This window comes from Phoxinus phoxinus (genome assembly GCF_949152265.1).
Source record: "Phoxinus phoxinus genome assembly, chromosome: 24".
NCBI lineage: Eukaryota > Metazoa > Chordata > Actinopteri > Cypriniformes > Leuciscidae > Phoxinus > Phoxinus phoxinus.
Window position 1 is genome coordinate 7,229,373 of NC_136899.1, and position 23,603 is coordinate 7,252,975.

Genomic DNA, 23,603 nt, shown 5'->3' on the forward strand with positions numbered 1-23,603 from the left:
GCTCTTTGCAATAGGCCCTATGCACAGTTGCACTACTTCCTGAACTTGTGCAGGCTCCTTTGTTTCCTGTCTGCCAGGATTGGCCAAACTGATTAATCCAGGTGTGTCTGATTATTGTTGTTGGTCAGACACACCTGGATTAATCAGTTTGGCCAATCCTGGCAGACAGGAAACAAAGGAGCCTGCACAAGTTCAGGAAGTAGTGCAGCTGTGCATAGGGCCTATTGAGTAGCAACATCCTCAACACAAGCTCCACTCTTCAGAATAATATCCACTGAAATTTCAAAGCGTTTCGAAATCATTATGATGTAATGAAGCCTTGTTTACTACAAATGACGTGGCCTTAGTTTGAAACAGATTGATGCAGTTTTGAAGATTTGAAAAGGCTTCGAAGCTTCACGAAAACCCCTATAACTATTGATAATTTAATGTGTTTCATGTAAACAACAATTTTTTGTATAGATTTTAAATCTTTTTAATATTAAGATTTTTTTTTTTATGGACTCAAGTGAAATAAGTTCACAGTACTCAAAAAACATTGTTCACAATACATAGTAAATAAGTTACGATATCTTGTTGTGTTTCACAGTGTATCTTTCTCTCTCTTGGATGACCTGCACAGCAGTCTGTAAATCTACAATCTGGCAGTAGATTAACTTAACTTCAGTTGTTTCGAGAGAGTCTGGCTGCTCAGAATCCAATTGCAAACTGAGTTTCTGACTCCAGGACTCCTGGACTCCAAGCCTGCACTAAAACAAAGACGCACTTGGGTTTTGTGCAATGAAGAACATTTACAGTATGACTCGGTAAGTTCAGAACTCTTGAAAACTTTAATTCAGTTCAAATTCAAAAAACAAAAAAAAATGCTATGTCTGTATTTTATGTAAGATCAAACATGACCTTTCTGGATCTGTTACAGAAAGTCATACTCTGAGCCCAGGGGGAGGGGGAAATGAAAGAGCAACTTTTTTTTAAATAAGTCTTCGTAAAAATGAGAGATTGTGTGAGAAGAACTCTGATTCCACTGGGGGCGAGAGTAGAGGGGGGATGAGAAAAAAAACAGGAAGGAGGAAATAGGGAACAAAGGGATTGTCGGAATCCCCACTGGAACCATGAAGCAGCACCTCGACAACAGAAACAGGATGCCTCGGTCTGATGGGCCGTGAGACAGATCACTCCTTCAGCCATTTTTTGTGCTGTGGAGCTGTGAAGCAGACGCACAGGAAAGCCTGTAGAATTCAACACGGGTTGTGAGGAAGATCAACCATGTCTTCCTCATCCCTGCAGGCAGACAGTGATGTAAGGAGGCATTTGGATGCATTGCACCATGCGGGGGGGTTTAAACGAAAGCACCCATGAGAGCCGTTTCTCCCCGATGTGCTCCGCCGACACTTTGTTTAAACTAATCAGCACAGGATAATGACGGGAATGATTGAGATGTGCATCATAGGACGGGCTGGACAAACGCCGTGTTGGAATAAACTGTCGTTATTCGTGTTCTGCAGAGGCGAGAGAGCGAGAGAGAAAGAGGAAAAGAGAGACAGTGGAAATCAGTTTAACAGCTCACTGGCTGCATCATAATTCGATAACTGCTACTATGCACTACAATTACATACTGTACTTAGCTGGTAAATAGAAAATATGTACTCCATACTGCTCCGTAGTTTGGAGTGAGTTTTATGGCAGTAATGGGACATACCACATAATAAAATACATTTATGATTTTAATAAATATAATCATATACACTAAATATGTTGTTGTTATTGAATACTGTTTTATAATATACTACAATACACTAAGGCACAAATATTATCTGATACTATTTCCAATATAGCAGAGGTGGACAGTAACAAAGTAATGAACATTTACTTGAGTACTGTCCTTAAGTACACTTTTTTGAGTATCTGTACTTTACTTGAGTATTCTTTTTTTTGGAAACTTTTTACTTTAACATTTGAAAGACAAATATCGTACTTTTTACTCCACTACATTTCTGTCAAGGTCCTTGAGTAGAAAGTAGTAAAGATGATTTTGGTTGGAAAATAAAGTCGGGTTGACGTCAGCACCATACGTTGGATTTTGAAATGAAAGACGGGTTGACGTCAGAACTGGACTAATGTTGGTTTCTGACATCAACACGATTTTCATTTTCAACCACAATACAACGTCTGTCCAACGTTGGAGATTAATGTCAATCTGACGTTGGATTCTGACATAAACCTGATTTTCATTTTCAACATTGGGTTTGGTTTTCTAAATGCGAATTGTGTCATTGTTTTGGAGTATACTAGCTTATAGATAACAGTAAGGCTAACATATTCATACTAAAAGCCAAAAAACTTTATTTTACAAAAAAAATTAAAACTTGAGAGCACTTATTCAATCTCACATTCAATCCCACTACTGGAACTGTGTTTTAGAAATAAATGTGATATTGATATGAGGGTAGGCAGGCAAGTATTACATACAACAATGCAACAATAATAAAACAATGCATTGACATTTACTTTTGATACTTATGTACTTTTAAAAAAAATACGTTTTTGCATACTTTGAAAATCAACCTGAAATAATTATCCATCCGGTCACCTTTGGCATAGGCATACTACTTTCAAAATAATATGATTTGGGATTCAAATACTTAAAATCTAACATACTGCAGTAAATATTAATAAAGCAAAATTACACACTTCACCTTGAACTCCCTTCTCTCCATTCCATCCACATTTTCTCTTTGTCTCTAACTTCGGCTGATACCGTCGGTCTGCACCACATTCCTGTCCCTTAGACAAAGCTGAGTGTTGTGATAAGGCTAAAATTTGATTATTATAGAACATCGACTGCAGAACCCCTCCAGCGCTTCAGGTGCTTTGTAATACGGAGCCGTTATTTGTTCAGCTGTAATGGAAAAGAGGTTTTCAGTGATTTATGAGAGGGAAAGTACTGTAGTTGCTTCTGTTTTCTGCATTTCTTGGGATTTGTATCATTGGTTTAGATCAGTATGTGCTACTGCAGATAGCTATGACTGCACAAGATTACATCTAAATTCAATGCCACTAATAAATACACACACGTTCAAATACCGCACTCTATTAATATCTCAAATACTACAGAAACCACAGCCCCACTTCTAGTGTAATTTCTCTCTATTCAAGTCATCTTTTTCAGATATTAAACATGATGAACCTAAATTAAACCTGCATAACTGAAGAAACAAAATCGATAAATCAACTACAAACAAACTCGCATATAAAATCCATAATAATTTTGGAAGGACTGATCCAAAATGGCAATTTCAGGCAATCATTTATATCTGGACACACTGCTAACCTGTGCTCTGTTACTAGAGAACGGCTCACGCAGGGGACAAATTGTTTTTGCTGCATTGGGTTCCTCCAGCGACTCGCTGCGGTAATTAGTCCAGTGCCACTTGAGCTTCTGTGGTTTAATAAACTTTAGTTTATCAGTTTCCAAAAGCCACTAGTGCAGCATATAGCATTATGTTTCCAGACAGTTTCCACTACATATTAAGATATAATATACAATTATTCATGTGCAATGGAGATATGAATCTCAACAGTTTTTTTGTGGATGCATGCGAAGCACTTTTTGTTATTTTCCCAGCGGTCACTGTACTGCTAAATTGTGCTCCATTACTGGAGAATGACTTAGCCAGGAAAAAAAATATGTTCCTTGTTTGTGCTGCACATTAGAATCCTCTTATAGAAACCTGTAGTAATTAAACATCAAAGTCATCTAAAACTTTACATTTACATGTAAGGGAAGAATTTGATTGTGAGTGACGTAAATGAGTACTGCACATCAAAGAGGCCTTATTATACCCTTTTACAAAGGCCTATTAGAAGAGGCTTTCATGCTTGAATGTAAAAAAACACACATAATTTTTTCATATAGTGTTGCAGCATCTCTCTTCCCAGTCTGTCAGTAACGCTTTGTTTAGTTCTTGTCTCTATGAAGCCCCTCCTTCCGAAAAGCACAATGCACTCTGATTGGTCGGCTGGACCAGTGTGTTGTGATTGGTCGACCACTTCGAGCATGTTTTGTAAATATCTCTCCCCTTTACATAAAAGCGAGTTTCCCTTCCCTCGCTAACTTCCATCCGTCTCGTTCACTCAGATGTACGTCATTGCTTACATTGCACAAGTTCCTTTACTGGCGGAACTCGTGAAATGTGTTTAAGTGGAACGCCCTAAGCCCTTGATCACTTGGAATCCGCTATCTACTGATTTATTATTTTACTTATGAATTTGTTCCCTCTGTCATAATCGAGGTGTCATAATCACCCACTTGACGAAGTTAAACACACTTCAAAATGGTGGTAGGGATTCCTCTGAGGGGAAGTGCTAAGGGAAGTTTGTGAGTATGTCTAAAAGTGGAGTTAAACACAGCCGCAACTCAACCAGGCATCACCCCCATTTTAGTGCTGCCTTGGGCAACTACTTAAATTGAGAATTATTTAAATGAGGAATATTGTGAGTGTGACATATGTTTCCTGGATGGAAACCTCAGACTACAATTGAGGCTTTTGAGGGAGTTCAGAAACAGTTCACTGATATAAAGAATAGCTCCCTTTGGAGTGGATTTGTGCTTTGCAACATTGCAAAACATTTGCATGAAGAAAAAGCAACATTAGCCTACACACTAAAGATAGTTGAAAATGTAAAAGAAAGAAGCATAATAGGACTTCTTTAATAAATGACGCACAAGACTAATTCTGACCCTGGAAAACAGTACGGATCATTGTGAAGAACCAGACAAGACAATGCCTTTAAGCTTTTTAGTAAATAATAATAATACTAAGAAACTCACAAGCATTGGAGCCAATGAAAGCCATACGCAGTGGCTGAGCAACTGAACTCTTGAGTAAAGCAATAATAAATAAGAAAGAGAAAAGAAGAAGCCATGCCAAGTCACATGGAAAGGAGAATGGGTGAGCAAGAGAAGATCGAGGAGGGCAAGTGAGATTAATGCGATGGTGAGGTGGTGTGGGAAGCTCAGGTGCTCGCCTGCTCATTAACACTTGACTACAACACATGCAAAACACCACAAACACACATTCACAAGTGAAATACAGACCAGGAGGACCGACATCCTAGCCTTATTAGTATGAGAGAGTACAAAAGTAAGGAGGTGAATATGTAAGTAACAATACCATCTCCTGATCATTAGCAAAAGTAAAGAGTCCTCTGATAGACTCATGAATAATGCAAGTGAAATATGAAAGGGCAAATTACAATAAGTTTTACATAAACATGCAGAGAAAGATTCAAAAAAAGCTCATTTTCAAACACTTGACTTTGTTTTCTCACAGAAGGCTGTATGTGCAAATAAACGCCGGATGAGAATTTCTCCAATTTGCCATCCTCAAACAAGTCGCTCTGCCAGAGATGAACTCAAATTGTTTGCCGAGCATAATTTGCCCGCGATGAGGATTTGCTGTGTGTGAACAAAATCAACGTACCATGTACGGCTGAAAACTTTCATAACTTTGATTTTTATTATTTCATTAACTAGAGAAACAATAACTTTTCATAAGATAATACCGCTCAGGATATGAGCCAGAAAGCAAATCAACACTCTTCATATAAGCTCTCATTCCCTAACTGGTTTAGTATTTATAAGTATTAGCTTGAATTGGGGATGCTGTCTTACGCAAGCTGCTAACACTCATGGAAAGCTGTTACATGCTCTACATGAGACCAGAGTAAGGACTGTGAAAAAGTGGGTGAAATGAAGGTAGTTAAAAACTATATTCATCTAAAAAAGAAAGGAAGTAGTTATCATATGACCAGGTCTTTAAAGAATACCCACTGTGTCATACTGAAAACATATCTTGGCAGTGGGTGTGTTGAGCAACCACCTTTGCCTCAATGAATCTCATGTAGACTTCCCTCATGGATATCAGTTCAACATGTGGGTGGTTTGGGAAGGTGTTCCGTATCTATTTTGCATACATCTTTAAAACTTCAGGATGCATATTATATTATTCTGTCTGTGTGTGTGTGTGTGTGTGTGTGTGTGTGTGTGTGTGTGTGTGTGTGTGTGTGTGTGTGTGTGTGTGTGTGTGTGTGTGTGTGTGTGTGTGTGTGTGTGTGTGTGTTTCAAAATGTAAATGTAATGTAATGTAATATACTATTTGTACAGTATAAAAATCATTATGTCTATGGAACATCCCCATAAAACATGGAAATTATATATCTACCTCTATATTTTAAATATGCATCTATTTCATTAGCATTATTATTTTATATACCTACTTAAACTCAAATCTGCTTATAACAATCACCATAATAAGGCGGGTGTTAAAATGTGTGTGTTTTATTTGATGAAATATGTCGCCATGACTTGCTGGTCATATACAGTGCAGAAAACAACTTATAACAATAATTATTAAAATAAACAATTATTTAATGTAGATGCTTAAAGCAGGGACATCTGTGAAAATCCTTTTACTGTTAAAGTTCAACAACTTTAACAATATTTCACACTAAAAGTACATGCATTCATGAATTAAATGTTTTGACTAAATTATTTAAGGCATTTCATTCCTTAACTTATAGAAAATATTTTTCCAGCAATTTACAGTAAAATGACATGTTATCCCATCAAATCTCGTAGAATTTTTACAGTAGCCTATATGGTTAAGGTAAGTTACAGTTCTTCTTTTTTTACAAATTACAAATGTAAAAATACTGCACTTAACATCTCCCACTTTAAAATTTAATGACGTTTACATTTTTATTATTGTATTATTTTTGTTAAACATTTCTTTTTCTAAACCTAGCAACGGTATTTTAATATTTGCACCCCACTGTAGCCTATATGCTTTGGAGGTGTAACTTTTGCCGTGTACATTTTCTCCAAGGACCACATGCGATGCGACCACTGACAGCCTGACCCTGTCAGCTCACAAGTGTTGCATGCATTGGAACGGTACAGGCTGCATTCACTCGCCACCGTTGCTCAACAAGTTAACGTTGGGAATAATCAAATGATGTCATATCCGCTGTTAAGGTCGCCTTGGTAGTGTTGGATGCTCTCACGCGCTGTCTGCTGAAACCTCATGAGCGTGCGGTCGTAACTTTGGGCAGCGCGCGCTCAGTATTGGCTGCACGCGGGAACTCGCGCGGTGGAGCTGCACGGTAATGAATGTGGATCAATCCGCCCTGTTCTGTTCGGGCATCATCTGCCACACAGAGGACGTGATATTAACGGCAGAAAAGTGCGATAGAGACGTGACAGCATGATCCTTCTGTTCGGTGCATTAAAGCCCCTGCTTTTCCTCATTGTCTTCGGACTGTATCCATCCATGGTAAGTTGATGTGATGAGTTGCAAGCTAAAAGATTTCAAGATTATGCAATGCACTTGATCTCGATCTCTCTCTCTCTCTCTCTCGATGTGGATCTATTTGAAACAGATTGCATATGCCGTTGTAGGAATTAAATATTGATATATAAATTAAGTTGGCTGCTGAAATCGCAAAGTTATATTTTTTAATATTATTTAATATAATTTCATATAGGGTTCTCTAACACTGGAGTTCTCAAGATTATGCATCATATAATATGTACGTGATGGAGGAAAATAAAACTAGTCCACAGATATTAAACTTTGGTTTATTCAAGCATGGAGAGCCATTTGTCTTTCCAGATGTTTTCCAGGAATGCATTAGTGAGTTACAAACAGATAGGGACATGCAGCAAATATTTATAAGCATTGGAAATATGAATTTTGTAGATTTTTTTTTTCATTGTCAGTGTGGATTCATACGGTGCATATGCTATGATTTTACCAGCCAGTGAATATAATGGTGGATTGATCAATTCTGGTCCACTGCCCAACACAGTAATAAGCTAAATAACCTGCTGTAAAAATGATAAAGTATATACAATTATGACAGCAGATTACAAACACTGGTATTAATTAAATGCAATGTTTAAAATGAGCTCAACAAAGGTGAATAATTGAAAATGAGCAACTGCACAACATAAAATATAACAAATTAAATTGAAGTTACTTTTTGCCCAAAACAGAAATTCAATGTTAATGAATAGTATGAAATAATCTATAATTAGATTAAGTACAAATATTTCTGATGATGCTGTATCAGATGTTAAGCAAATTGTTCCCTTTGTTGGAAAGCAACGTGCTTGTCTAATGACAACACATAAATACTCATCACATAAACATGTGACAAAAAACAAACATGCATGGAATACCAAAAATGCGACAGCACAGAAACCAACTAGTGACAACAAAATCAAAACTGGCAAATGGTCAGACAAAGCAACCATAATTATTTACGCCCCGGTGCACACTGGGAAGGGGACGAATGGGAATGAACCACAAGGAAATGTCGATTTAAACTGATTTTTGCATTAGGCTGGATTTACTCAGTCTCTTCTATTTAGAATTTTGCTATTAACAAAATATATAACATGCATATAGCATTGTCATGAAATCTACAGATTTGTTATAATCAAGCTGCTCTCTCTTTTAATGAAATGCTATCAAAGAAAACTGCAGGACATTTTCATGTAAAGACACTACTGCTAAAAAAAAATGACCTTAATGAGATGTAACAAGTGCTAAAATGAGTGTGGTGATGTGCTTCATGTGTTTAGTCATAGCCGGACAGGAGCTGTCCACACCGTTGTGGTGCTGAAGTCAAATAATCACATACAGACATCCAGTATGTCTGCATCAACTAGACAGACAATTGCTTTTTTTCTGAACGATTTGTTTAGTACTTCTATGCCGGCATTTTTACCTCACCATATGAAGTCCACAAAACGTCAAAGGTCCAAAAGTACATATACACACACAAAACCCCCACAGACTCTAAGAAAGAGGGCTGTTTGTCTATGAAAATGAATGGACGTTAGTGTAATGGGCTTCTAATTACATTGTTGTTGCTTGTGGGATGAGTGATTCATGATGATTAATTTGACGTGCTGAAATGCGCTTTTTATGGTGACAAATTGCATTACACACCTACGGGATACAGCTTCCTAATCTTTGGGGAACCCAAAATTGAATCGTATACTACATCCATTTTGGAACCTTTACCTTGACATTCATAAAAGATATGCAGAGCCTATCTGACTCTATGAAATCTCAGGAGATATGTTTGCTAACTATCTCATTTTCTAATCTGAACATTGCAAACAACAAATAATGAATGAATGTCACTGCATGAAAACCACAGTACGCGTGCATATGATGAATGTAATAAACCATACTTGTACAATATAACAATAAATCTGCTGTGCACACGAACGCTGCCACACCCTCACTTATTACTCTACAGATTTATCGCTGAGAAGATGACTGATAATGAACGAAAGCATTCCTTTTATCTTTCTGTGCCTCGTTCTCTTTCAGAAGTGTACTCGGATATTGAGATATAGTCTAGAGGTCAGAGGCGCACAAGAAAGCGGGAGTGAAAGCAAGCGAAATAAAGAGAAAGGAGAAAATAATCGCAACTTCTCTGAGCAGTCTTTTCATTTTCAAACAGGTGTTGTTTAAATAGGCACTTGGTTGAAAGCACGACAGCACCAAATATAGTGAGAACTAAAGATAGCAGGGCTGTGTATTTAATATCACAGTACAAATCTCAGACATAGACATAAAAATATGATGATTTCCACCATCAGGGTAGCGAGGGTAGATGCGAGTCCATTTAAAAGACATGATCATCAGTAGGTGGTCAATGTATGTTCCTCCACGCTCTGTCCAGTTATAGTGATATATTTGGTATTTCTCTGTCTGGATTGATGGTGTGTGCGATTTGTTTTCATCAACAAACATAAATGGAAGTGGACTTGAATGTTGTACTCTGGGTGATTGTAAAAGAATCCATCATTTCGTGCTTTGTTGAGATACTGCTGATGTTGTAATGTAAGGTACGTGCATAAGCATTTATTATAAATTACTCTATTACAGAAAATATTGCAACGCAAAATAGCAATTTCACTACTGGTCTAGACAGGTTGTCAGTCTTTGCATTGGTGTGGGGATTTTCAGTCATTCTTTATACCAGTGACTGCGTTAAAGTACCGCGAGAGTGATTCGAAAGCATACGGAACCATACGCTCTCGTGGAACTTTGACTTCATACACCGATCGGTCGGTCTGCAAAGTGCCGCTTCAAGTTGAACACACCTATTGAGTTATACACCTAACAGACTCTTTAAAAAATAAAAAATAAACTCGTTTAGAAACAAAACTAGTGTCGACTTTTGAGCGAGTCAATCAATACACTCAACTGATTCGTTCATAACAGAGATTCATTCAGGATCAAAACAATTGAACATTTTTATAAGCAAGTCAATGAATAATTTCACTATTTACACTTACAAATAATCAGATGGAGTAAAAGAGAATGCGTATTTGGCATCAAGGTGCAGAAAAACTGTTGAGAGAAACATAGGTGAGTTGGTTATATATACTGTAAATATATATATATATATATATATATATATATATATATATATATATATACTGTACATATATAGGCGTCCTCTTGTGCTGATTGAGCAGATAATTTCTCCAAAACTTTGTTAAGAAAACACACGTAACTGATTCGTTCAAAAACACCAATTCATTCAGCAACAAAACTAGTGAACATCTTTATGAGCGAGTAATCATTCACTTATGAATGAATAATCATTCAACTAACTCGTTCAAAAACAAAGGATTAATTTAGGAACGAAACATGACTGGCTTTATGAGTGAGTCATTGAATTATACACCTAACCGAAAAAAAAATTCATTTAGAAAAACTAGTGCCAGGCCCTGTCCTGAATGGCACACTTCATATGCACTTTCTGTCTTGTGGATTTACAATGGCTTTTTTGATAAAAGCAAACATTCATTCAGGAATGACACAATTCAATTGATTAATTTGATTCGTTCAAAATGAATGATGATCATTAAATAAACTAAACTACTGGGTGTTACTTAGGCTTCCTTTGTAACTGTTTTCTTTGGCAGAGCAAAACAAAGTAGCCTAACTGCCCATATTGTGTAAGTCACTGTTGTATAAAAGCAATGTCACACTCGCAATACAAAATATATAGAGGAGAAGAGTGGGGAAAATAAGAATGTGTGACAGAGAGGTAGAAGAAAAGAGAGGCAGAGGCAGTCAAGGAGGGCGTCAGTAAGTATGACATGGGATGCCTCGGTCCTCAACGGGAAAGCTTATCAGTTTGTCCTCTCAGGTGAATCCTCGAAACCTCCTTATCGTTTCTCCATCCGTTCGTTTCTCTATCCCAATTCTTTCTCCCTGTATTGTTTTTGTTTATTTGCCTGTATCCGTTGAGTGCACAGTTACGCGTCTCGCATTCCAACTCTCAGACTCGACTGTACAAATTATACATCAAAGCTGGGGAATTGGATCAGTTACAGCGCAAGTGAATTAGAGCGAGAGAACACTGGCATTATTGTGACTGACAGTCAGGGACACACCCACTTTATGATGTCACGGGCTCTCAGGTCCAGTAAAAGACAGATTCCCAATAGATAAAAGTGGTTTTATCGTGTGGGCTTTTCAGTCCAAATAAGTGATTTATTTCATTCATCTTCTGAGAAACTTGCAATGGCACGCCTGACTGTTTTCACTGGTAAAGCATGTCTTTAATGGTTTACAAGGCCTTTGCATGATAACAGTGGGGTTTAGCATCTTGCCGTAGCTTTGTTGTTAATGGTGATCTCAACGATTTTAAAATGGTGTTCCTTTGAATTTCCTCAGTGGATAAAATGCAAGTCCTATTTTATAAAATAAATGAGTTCAATAATAAAGGACAGTTTACCCCAAAATAAAAATTCTGTCATTTACTATCAACCCTCAATGTCAATCCAAACCTGTATGCCTTTTTTCTTCCATGGATTAAAAGCTTTCAAACTTCAAAAAGGACTCAAAAGCACCATAAAAGCAGTCCATATGTCTCAAGTGAAATATTCAGTCTTTTGAAGTCATACTGATAGATTTGTGTGACAAATAGATATAAATTCACTGGAAATCTTGACATCTGCCCTAGTTTTCCTGAGCATTTTCATGAGTAGCTATGTCAAATCCATAAACAAATCCTTTTTTGATTTAGATATTTTCATTGAAACAGCCGATCAGTTCACAGAATGATTCTGAACATTGATGGGGGCAGCATATTCTTTTTTGTGTGAAAATAAATCATACAAGTGGTGTGTGTGTGTGTGTGTGTGTGTGTGTGTGTGTGTGTGTCTGTGTGTGTGTGTGTGTGTGTGTGTGTGTGTGTGTGTGTGTCTGTGTGTGTGTGTCTACAGACGATTGGTCCCAAGGAAGGATGGCAGGTGTATAGTTCGGCACAGGATGCAGACGGACGCTGTATCTGCACAGTGGTCGCACCAGAACAAAACCTCTGCTCCAGGGATGCCAAGAGCAGACAGCTCCGACAGCTGCTGGAGAAGGTCTCGCGTATAATAAACACACACATTTGATCTCTTTCTTTTTCTGACATATATACGTACATACTCTACAGTTCAAAAATGTGGGCTCAGTAAGATTTTAAATACTTTTATTCAGTATTAAATGGATCAAAAGTGGCAGTAAATAATTAAAAATATATATATATATTTCAGATAAATGCTGTTCCTATTACTAAAAAAAATCCAAAAAACATGAATCATGTTTCCACAAATAATTAAGAAAAAAAAATGGTATGAATAAGAAATATTTCTTGAGTTCCAAATAAGCATATGAAAATGATTTCTGATAGATTATGTGAATGCTGAAAATTCATGATGCTGAAAATTCAGCTTTTCATCACAGGAATAAATTACATTTTACAATGTATATAAATAGAAAGTTATTTTAAATTGTAATAATATTTCACAATATTACTCTTTCAAATAACTGCAGCCTTGGTGATCAAAAGACTGAGAGACTTCTTTCAAAAGCATAAAAATCTTACTGACCCCTAACTTTTTCAAGATAGTATACACACATTTATTTTTTCCCCTTAATATTTACATTTAATAGAAATGAATCAAACTTGCCAACAAATTTTTGCAACTGAATATTGACGACATTTAATACTATTAGAACAGCTTTGTCTGAATGTTCTCATACTCTCATAATAACGCAAGGGTGCAAAGCTAGCCTACTCTGACGCTCTTTCAGAAATGTAATGGCCTAATAAACAGGCGCATTAATATCATGATATTCACAATGTTTCTTATATAGTAAGTAATACCCATTACCTATACAATAATACCTATTGTCAGCACATGCATTGCGAATATAATGTGAATATTCAAAATATTGCAAAGCCTTGTAATATCACAAGGTTTTTTCACTCTGCATTTCTTCTTGCTTTCTGTTCTTTCTATCAGCACACACACACACACACACGCGCATCATTTGGCTAGTGTATATTGTGTGGACAACTAATGTACTGTTTTGCCTCAGGGATTCACATATCAGGAGCTACAGTACTGTACAGCTCACCACTAATACTGACATAAACAAACACACACACTTGTCCTCTTGCTCTTTATTTCTCTCGGTCTCTCAATCACACATTACATATCCCCCTCCCCCATCGTTTTTATCCTCTTTTATCACTCTCATTCCCACTTAGGACCTTTAAACACACACACACACACACACACAAGGAAAAGGCAATAGCACTCATGGGTGCTTCCATTGCATTCACAAGAGGCTGATTTTATGCAGGTCATTAATACCTGATTTTATGATAAATGATACATGCTTCAATTCAGCGGGAGCCTGACTGCCGTTAATATTGATATGTACATTTATTAACGCCTCCATTTTCCCTATAGCCTGAAAAGAAATCCCAGGCCTACATCTCATTCATGATTCATGGATCTCCACTTTTCTCGCGCCCCAGTCAAGGCAGCTAATCGGACAGTTTGACGGGGACAAACACTGAGATTGGAGAGACTGCTCTGTTTTGTTTTTTGTTTTGTTTTTTTTATCAGCCCCTTTAAAAATTAATTAATTGTAGTCAGTTTATCCATAACATATGCAAAGAAATGTGTCTTTGGAAAGTGCTTCTCACCTGCTGAGGATGAAGGGATAGTTCACACAATAATAAATGCATCTACTCACCCTCATGTCACTCAAGGATTGTATTGTTTTCCATAAAACAAATGTCCATGGTGACCAGTGGCTGTCAAGGAACAAAACAAACGAAAAAGTATTATACATATAAATTGTCTATGGATTTTTCGTTTACTGCATGATGCAAAAGTTCAAATATCTCATGGTTTATTTTACATCTACAATATTCCTCAAAAGTTTGGGGACTTTGTTAGAACAATATGCTGAACAAGTTTACAAAAAAAACATTTTTTTTAAATGTAGTTTATTCATGTGATGCAAAGCTTCATTACTCCAGTCTTCAGTGTCACATGATTCTTCAGAATTCTAATATCCTGATTTGCTACTCAAGAAACATTTCTTCTTATTATTTTTTTTTAAATAATGAGAACCAAGTAGTTTAGTCCTACTTCTTGTGCTTTTGTGATGCAGGTGCAGAACATGTCTCAGTCCATTGAAGTCCTGAATCTGCGCACGCAGCGCGATTTCCAGTATGTCATGAAAATGGAAAATCAAATGAAAGGGTTACGGACCAAGTTCCGGCAAATTGAAGAAGACAGAAAAACTATAATGGCTAGAAACTTTAAGGTATGTTTTTTTTTATTAGGTTACAAAAGATCTGCTGCTTGGAAATGCAAACATCAGCATTAGGCATGAATATTGAATGTGTTATGTCAAAACGCTAAACATATGCAGGCCAATAATAGAACTACATGCGTTTCACGACTAAACATTGTTTATTGGGACCAACGCGTAAAGCATAACAGCCTGTGTGTGTGCGTGTGTGTGTGTGTGTGTGTGTCTACAGGAGCTGAATGATCGTATGGATGAACTCCAGCCATTGATTCCTGTGCTGGAGCAGTACAAAACAGATGCTAAGCTGATCTCTCAGTTCAAAGAGGAAATCAGGAATCTTTCTGCTGTGCTGACGGGCATCCAGGAGGAGCTGGGAGCTTATGACTACGAGCAGCTCTATCAGAGAGTCCTCAGCCTGGACAGCCGTCTGCGAAACTGCATGAGCAAACTCAGTAAGTACAATCCACAGCTAGCGTAAGTACTGGCGGAATTTACTGCACTTTTTACATTCACAGTTCAAGCATTTTAAAGGGGTCATATTTCACTGTTTCATATCATTTTACTGTACATTACATTAGAATTAAACACATTTGTGTTTGTTACTGTATCTTTAAAAATGATTTATGTAACTAACCACTGGTATGATTGGCTGAACCTTTGGGTTAACCAACACGATTAACTAGGTTTCAGGCTCAACTGTCCCAATGAGTTTCTTAGGGGGGTGTCAGTCTAGTCACATGATCATTCAGAAATCATTCTAATATGCTGATTTGCTGCTCAAGAAACATTTTTTATTATTATCAGTGCTGCTTAATATTCTTGAGGAAACCATGACACATTTTTTCAGGTTTCTCTGCTGAGAAAGTTATTGTTATTCAAAATAACAGTATTAATTTGAAATAGGACAGAGATTTAAAATTTACCTTTGCTGAATAAAAATAATAAAAAAATCTTACTGACCCTACATATTTGAACAGTAGTCAATGTGAATCCCTTGATTTATGACACAGTAGGCATTAATATTTACTGAAATTAATTTTCGTAGTGAACGTCAAGCAAGGCATTAAATAACAATGTGTTTTTTTTACATGCACCGAAAGCAAGTCTTAAGAAGGAATGAAATTGCTTCTAGGAAACCAGCCATTTGAGAAAGAGATGATGATGTTAAAAATAAAGAATATTAATTTGGATTTTTTTTCTAGCATGTGGGAAATTAATGAAAATCACCGGCCCTGTGACGATAAAGACATCTGGGACGCGGTTTGGCGCATGGATGACCGACCCTCTAGCATCTCCAAGAAATAACCGGGTTAGTTCTGGAGTGTGTGGGGGGGGGGGGGGGGGGGGCACTATGTTCTTCAAGCTGATTAATGTTCTGACATATACCTGATTAATCTTCTTCCTTCCCAGGATTGCTAACAACCGGTTTCCACCAGGTGTAAAATAATTTTGTGAGCCACTCATATATATACTTCAATCTCACTCTGTCTTTTTCCCACAGATTTGGTATATGGACACTTACACCAACAGCAAGGTGGTTCGAGAGTATAAAACTATTGAAGACTTCATCTCCGGTCAGGAATCGCGAACCTATTACCTTCCCTTTAAATGGGCTGGAACCAACCATGTGGTCTATAACGGCTCTCTGTACTACAACAAGGAGCAGAGCAACATCATTGTCAAATACAGCTTCGAGACCGGACGGGTTCTTGCCCAGCGTGCCTTGGAGTACGCCGGCTTCCACAACGTCTACCCCTACACCTGGGGAGGCTTCTCGGACATCGACCTGATGGCGGATGAGCTGGGTTTGTGGGCTGTATACGCCACCAATCAGAATGCAGGAAACATTGTGATTTCTCAGTTAGAACCGCAGACGCTGGAGGTTCTCCAGACGTGGAACACGGAATACTCCAAAAGGAACGCAGGCGAGTCTTTCATGATCTGCGGCACGCTGTACATCACCAATTCCCATCTGACCGGAGCCAAGGTGTATTATTCCTACAACACAAAGACCTCGACGTACGAGTACATGGACATCCCGTTCCACAATCAGTACTTTCACATTTCCATGCTTGACTACAACGCTCGAGAACGGGCGCTTTACGCCTGGAACAATGGACATCAGGTCATTTTCAACGTCACGCTTTTCCATGTCATCAAAACCGAAGATGATTCTTAATGGACATACAGTGTGGATAAACGAAAGGACAATTCAGAATTGAATTTGTTATTTTCTACGCATTCATGGTTCTTTTTTCCAAATGTTAATAAGACATGTTGCCTTTACTTCATCATAGACTGATTTGAATTGAGCATCGTCTCGCCGTAGGACTGATGACACATGAAGACTTGATGATGCAACGCCATTACAAACAGAACGATTTTTGTTATTTTACTCTCCTCTTTTCATAGCTGCTCTGAAAGTTAGGTCTTACTTGCAATATTTCACAATGTGAGCCACAGATTGCTCAACTGCATGAATGTCTGATTCTTTTGCCATCCTTTACGTGGTATTTGTATATCAGAAATCCCATTTTCTTATATAGTAATGTACTTTTGGCAACATTAATTTGTCCAGACTTGGTAATATCTTGTTGTGTCAAGTTTAGTTGTACAAACTGTAGAGCTCTGAATATGAACCTATGTAAACGATTGTAACATTCATTGTCACTGTGAGAGGAAATCTTTTATATTAAATCTAGAACAAAACAATAAATCAACTGGAATGAAGCCTCAAATCTACATCCATGAATGTAAACAACAGAACAGAAAGGAGCCATGTGCGACACAGAGCAATTTCGTCGGGATTCAGCCCGAATTCTCGGAGCCCGGGGGTTATAATGAGGTCATTTGCTGATGATTGTGACAAGCCCGAATGCGGTTGCGTTCACATTAATTTACGGGCAGCCCTTCTCACTTGATGACTTTGAATGCTGTCCTTTGGCATTTTCAATCAAGATCAAGGGCACAGGAGCTAGGAGGGGACGATTCCAACTCTCTGCAATTTCCTCTCCCTTCATGTCTGTGTCAAGCCTCCCTGTCTGCTAGGGCACTGGGAATTTAAATGCACTTTTACCACCATCAATTCAACGCTGGGAATTGATCACCCACTGGGATTTACTACTGCTGTTTCCTACCATCACGCCCAGTGCATCTCCTATGAATATTTGCCTACAACATAGTCTTGCAATAGATCTGCAATCAAAAAAGTTGAAATTGCTTTTTAGTTTGGATGTTTTTGTAGTTTAGAGTTTCAATTACAAACCTAATTAGATCATTGAAATGATTTTTTTCTACACTTTCTCAATGTTTTATTGCATATATTACTCCCAAATATTTAACCACTCAAAAAAGGAATAGTTCACCCCAAAAATCCGTAACTGTTTACACGACCTAATGTCTATTAGACCTGTAAGACTTCCCTCTGTGGAACAAAACAAAAAAACGTCATAAAAGTGGTCCATATGACCTACATTGTGCATTTTCTGGAGCTATACAATTGGTTTTTGTTGTTGGTTTTTTTCTTTATTTATTACAAATAACTTTTTTTACCCCTGCATTAGGAAGTCACAATTTCCTGTGGGTCTATAAAACGTCCATTAGAGTTTTGTATTTTTTCGACCACATTATAATGAGGCCTATCTCACAAATGCATAAAACTAATTGGCTTAGCCGAGGAGTAATATCAATATGAACATAAATATTTCATACTGTTTTATCAGATAATAAAGCCAAGACTGATATTCACATTATCTTTTCAGCAGTCACCTGGCAGTTTCGGTTAAGGCAGTGGAGTGTATTGTGCTCCACATTGCAACTCATTTTAAATTCCAGAGAATGTGCAAAAAAATTTGAAACTCAGTGGGATGCCATACTATTTCTATTCTCCATCATTGCACTGATATTTTTAGACCCATTTTTACCTTTTAAAAACTTGCCAGTGGAAGAAACACAAATAGTTTTATATACTGTAAATCCTATATGAGACTTAAAGTATATTTGCATTCGGGTAGTTGTATTACTTTAAAATAAGGTTTCATTTAACATTAATTATGAACATGAACTAACAATGAACAATACTTTCTAATATATATATTAATTTAATTATGTTAAACTCAACATTTACTAATATGTTTTTCAAGATCCAACATAGTATCTTAATATTTATTAATACACTGTGAAATAACATTTTTATACACTAACATTAACAAAGGTTAATAAATACTGTAAGAATATATTGCTCATTGATAGTTTTAGTGTTAACATGATAGTATTACTGAGCAATATTCATATTAAAGTCCCCCTGTATTCAATCATTTTATTTTATTTTATCATTTTAAAACTCAGCTTTGATCACCAAAATTACATATTTAAATGTTTTTTTCCCTGAAAAAAATCGTCATGCCTTAAAATAGCTTGAATGTAACTCTACACCCTTGCCTCGTTTAGTATTCGCGATTCTATGAATATGCAAATGATCCCCGCCTCCACTCACTCAGGCCAGCTCAGAGACTCGTTGACGATCACACGTTGACCCGATTGGTTACAAGGTAGTTTGTGACGTCAGAAACACCAGCGATTTCAAACTGCGTTTTTGAGACTGCATGTCTTTGGTTGGTCTTGACTTATGAATTTGCACAAGGTTTGTCTTAAAGCATATTAAAAACACCACATATAAGACATATAAACAACATTAAAAACGTGATTTTCACCACAGGGGGACTTTAAGACATTTGGTTCTAAGACATTTGGTACTTGTTCTGGAAGATTACTCAGAGAATTCATAGAAAAAATATTCTGAACTCTTGAAAAGTAACTGATCACAAAATTAAACTTGAGTTTGAATAAAAAGCACAACATTCCCAAGATATTTTGAAGAAATGCAATCATACTTTAAATATGTTCTCCATTCACAGCATTTCTTCACGCTCTCTCTTCACGGACTAGTCTAAGTCTGAGCTTAAAAAGAAAAAGAATGCCAGAAGGGAGGCTGCATAACAAATAAACAAACTTTTGACTTTTAGAACCACATTCGTATTTGTCTTACACACCCTGAGTCTATTATATAATGAAGGGGGAAAACTAACACCAATCCGACGTTTGCTCTTTTCCAGAAAGACATCTGTCTGCAACATTGATCTAAGACATCTGTCTGTAGCTTGAGCTGATAGCATCTCTCCTTAATGCTGAACTGGCTTTAGTCTTACTTTTAAAGATCATTACTTATGTGATTATGCATATGAATTTGATTATGCTGTTGTATTTTGAGTCTTAGACTCTGATCTTCACTAGAAGGACAAACTTCTTGAAGTGCTGCTGTTTCCCGAGGGAGTTTGTTCTCCGGCCCTCTGAAACGCCAATTAAAAGGCAGATAGTGTTCAGCTGGGCGTTTTATGTCTCAAATGTTTTTCTTTTCACAGCAGACTTCTGTCCCAGCAGGAGTTTTACATCACACAATACATCTGATGGTCGACTTGATTCTTGATTAAAGGAATTCCCTTTTCTTGTGAAATTGAACAATTACTAGTTTAATCGCTCTGTTTTTATAGTTCCAAAACATAATTGCCAAATTACGTAGGCCTATACATATGCAATATTGCCATAGACATGATTGCAGATTCATTTATGATTGTATATCATAGGGCTGTCATTTGAATTATAATTAAATTATAGTCAGATTCATAGATTGAATAATTAAAGGTAGATTTTGTAGCCTAACTATTTTTGTACAAAATTAACAAAATATAAATTATGACAATACATCATCAATCCTTTTTCTAAAAAATGTTTTCGTCTTCCCCTGGTTTACCGTGGCAAGCTTATGATAAGTGTTTTTTTAGACCTAACGGGGTGGTTTTCACTGGAAATAGCGTACATACATCATTAGCCAGTGTATGTTTCGTCATAACTGAAAATAGAGAAAAGTTGCTACGTGTAAAGTAGCTACTTGATGCATGTATGGTGTGGGAGTGGCACAGGTTACTTTGTCACAGTGAGCAAGTAATAAAGTAATAAAACAAGAATCAACATTGCCTTGGCTTTTCGAGAGATGGCGAGAACTGAGGGATTTGAAATATAAAAGTGACTCAGAGAAGCCTTTTTATTACTCAGCAGGTGAGTAATGGATATTTCTGAGAAATATGATAAATCGCCATTTGTAGCTCTCTAACAGAGTTAATTGTAAAGCATTATCTAGTGTGAAGGGTCATTTCATCATGGGTGTTGTAGCGCTGTGCTGGAATTTATTTTCAAGGAAGAAGTACCATGTCTATTATAGCTACAGTAACATCTTCAGCTAGTCAGCTTAAGATCCATACCATCTAAACTGGTTATATATCTAAACCCTAGTGAATGTTTTATGAGCAGTTGAATAACCATATTCATCCGCACAGTCACGCAGAAGCAAAGCACAACCCAAAAATGTTCTTCCGCAAAATGCATGTTTCTAGAGGGCCAAAAGTTATATAGTGTACCATTAAAACAACATGGGTCTAATTCCCTAACCATGAAAAATAAACTTTTCAGGTTTGTCAGTTTGTTCGAGGTAGACAAATTTGCATGGGTCAAGCGATAGCAGTATCACTTTATTTTCTTTAGTTTTGCATAATACATTGCACTAGGCTATATTAACATGTTAAAACTTATTTATGACACTCATAATTTGCTTTTATCTCAAAATCCCATCGCTCTAGAGAGAATTCAACACAATTTGATGAAAAAAAGATAAAAGCCATGCCTCATGATACAGGTTCAAACTCAATATCTCACCGCATTATGAATGTAGAGCAGTATTTACTGAACAACCTTTGATTATTTCCCCACACAAGCCTGGAATACCAACATTGCCTTTTTTGCCATCTTGTCACCGGCCCAAACTAAAGCCGAGAGTAATTCACCGGCAGATCAACAGCAGTCTGCATTTCATTTCACATTGAAAGGTGTTTAAAAAAAAAACACACCACTGATTTCCATATCAATCACGGTAACCTGTTATTTCTGTACCTGTGTGTGCGTGTATGTGTGATTCGTTTCACACAGCTCGCCAGTGTTGTATTATTGGTATTCTTTATGATCCCTCCACTGCTGGTGTCGCCCAATGTTATGTTAGAAAATGTAAAGTATTATGGTCCCCCCCTCTACACCCTGACAAAGGCACATCAAATCTTTGTGAAGGATCTTTGAAATGGAGAGAGGTAAGAGCCTGGGGGAAAGGTTTTCCACTGCCATGAATTTCAATAAAGACACAAGGGAAAGACACAGTATAATCGGCACAAGTCCATTCCTGCCTAATCGGGTCACATCGAAACTAACAGTGTCAAATTAATATTCTCTCCCTCATTGTCCAATTACTGCATATTCCATATTCCAATTATTATCCTTATCATTGCGGTTTCTTATCTGTCTTTATGTGCCAGCAGGCCACGTTTTCGCCACTGATTAAAATGTGAGATTACTGTAGTGAAAACCCCACACAGACTCACTGGTGAGACATCCTCAAGAGCCATAAAATGGACACAAATCAAGTTGCCGGGTGACACTCGGATAATTTGTGGTTATCCTTTGCTGAAAATGCAAGCATAAAATCAATTTGCTGTGCTGTGCGCATACAAATGTAGTTTCATAACTGAAATGAAACAAAGGCAAACAAATCAATCTCTCAATTGAAAGTTATAGAACTCAATGAACTTGTTTCTGATTGAGGCGAAATATGGAAATCAAAATGAAGGCTGCTTTTTTTCTTCTTCAGCCTTTCACTGATATATTTAATGTTTGAAAAGGTAATAGAAACAGTTTTCTGTTTGAGTGTAGCTCCAGTTATTTGGGGTCCAGACTTTTAGACGGGAGAAAATCATATTTGACAGAGAGAGAGAGAGAGAGAGAGAGAGAGAGAGAGAGAGAGAGAGAGAGAGAGAGAGAGAGAGAGAGAGAGAGAGAGAGAGAGAGAGAGAGAGAGAGATATTGAATCACATGCTGCATAATCTGACATCTCAATGCTCAGCCAATGAATTATCAGGCGATGGATTTCTTAATGTCATATTATATTTACGGTAGTTATTTTAATCAACAGTTTTATACCATAATGTCATTTAGATACCTCTTTAGACTATAGTGACACATTCCATGCGTTGTTGGACTCCTCCAGGAAAAAGGAGGAAGGTTGTGTCTGTATAAATGAAAACTGATTAGATATTATTCACAGCCTTCCTAAAGAGTGCAACACAAACTGGATGCGTCACTTTTCGGAAAGAAGTAATCACTCAGCTGTTATTTACATTCTCGTTTAAATTAAATTGTCCTCATAAATCTCAGTTTCGCCACTATATTTCTTTCTGTTGTGTTCTTTTGAAGCTGCGTAAAGTTGTTGGAGGGCTTTATTTGGATTTATCTACATTGGAGAATGTTTGTGGGGGGTTCTGAAGAAATTTTTGTTTAATATGCTTGAATGGCTGGTCAGCTAATAGTACAAATAAGTGCTAAACATGTCTGTATATCCAGGCTGTGAAGCACTATAAATGCAAATTGAGGGAACAATGTAAATACCATCACATTTGCATCAAAAGGCAGACTGAGCAAAGCACTTAATTGGAAAATTAATAGATACCACATGATCAGTTCTAATCAAAGTGACACCCTTTGATCAAGTGTTGTTTGAAAGAATTTATGTGTACAGATTGCAATTTTTTTAAGGGTTTTTTAATGTCAGTTTCTATTGTATGTTGTAGGTGCCGCTAGGGCATTGCTCTGTGGTTTCTAAGGTGTGCTGAGTGGTTTAACAGTATGGTGTTGCTAGGCGGTTGTTACAGTGTCCTATAAAATGTGTTGAATTTTTTCCCAAATTTGGTTTATTATTGATTATTCCTTAAAAAATAAAGATTAATAATAATTATTGTTATTATTATT

At 37.0% G+C, this 23,603-nt stretch overlaps 1 protein-coding gene and 1 long non-coding RNA gene across 2 annotated transcripts; one reads left to right on the top strand and one right to left on the bottom strand.

Moving 5' to 3' along the window:
• Positions 1–876: 876 nt before the first annotated feature.
• LOC306992307 lies at positions 877–14,565 on the bottom strand. The gene is made up of 4 exons (XR_013796254.1): positions 14,537–14,565; positions 14,136–14,196; positions 2,697–2,899; positions 877–1,499 (listed from the first exon to the last, which is right to left on the bottom strand). It is a non-coding gene; the product is annotated as an uncharacterized lncRNA (long non-coding RNA).
• On the top strand, positions 6,907–17,833 carry olfm3a (olfactomedin 3a). Its single transcript, XM_079601017.1, has 6 exons — positions 6,907–7,334; positions 12,326–12,469; positions 14,559–14,714; positions 14,935–15,154; positions 15,905–16,011; positions 16,204–17,833. Exons 1-6 carry the CDS (start codon positions 7,266–7,268, stop codon positions 16,879–16,881), a joined length of 1,374 nt encoding a protein of 457 aa, XP_079457143.1. The 5' UTR covers positions 6,907–7,265; the 3' UTR covers positions 16,882–17,833.
• The last annotated feature ends 5,770 nt before the right edge of the window (positions 17,834–23,603 follow it).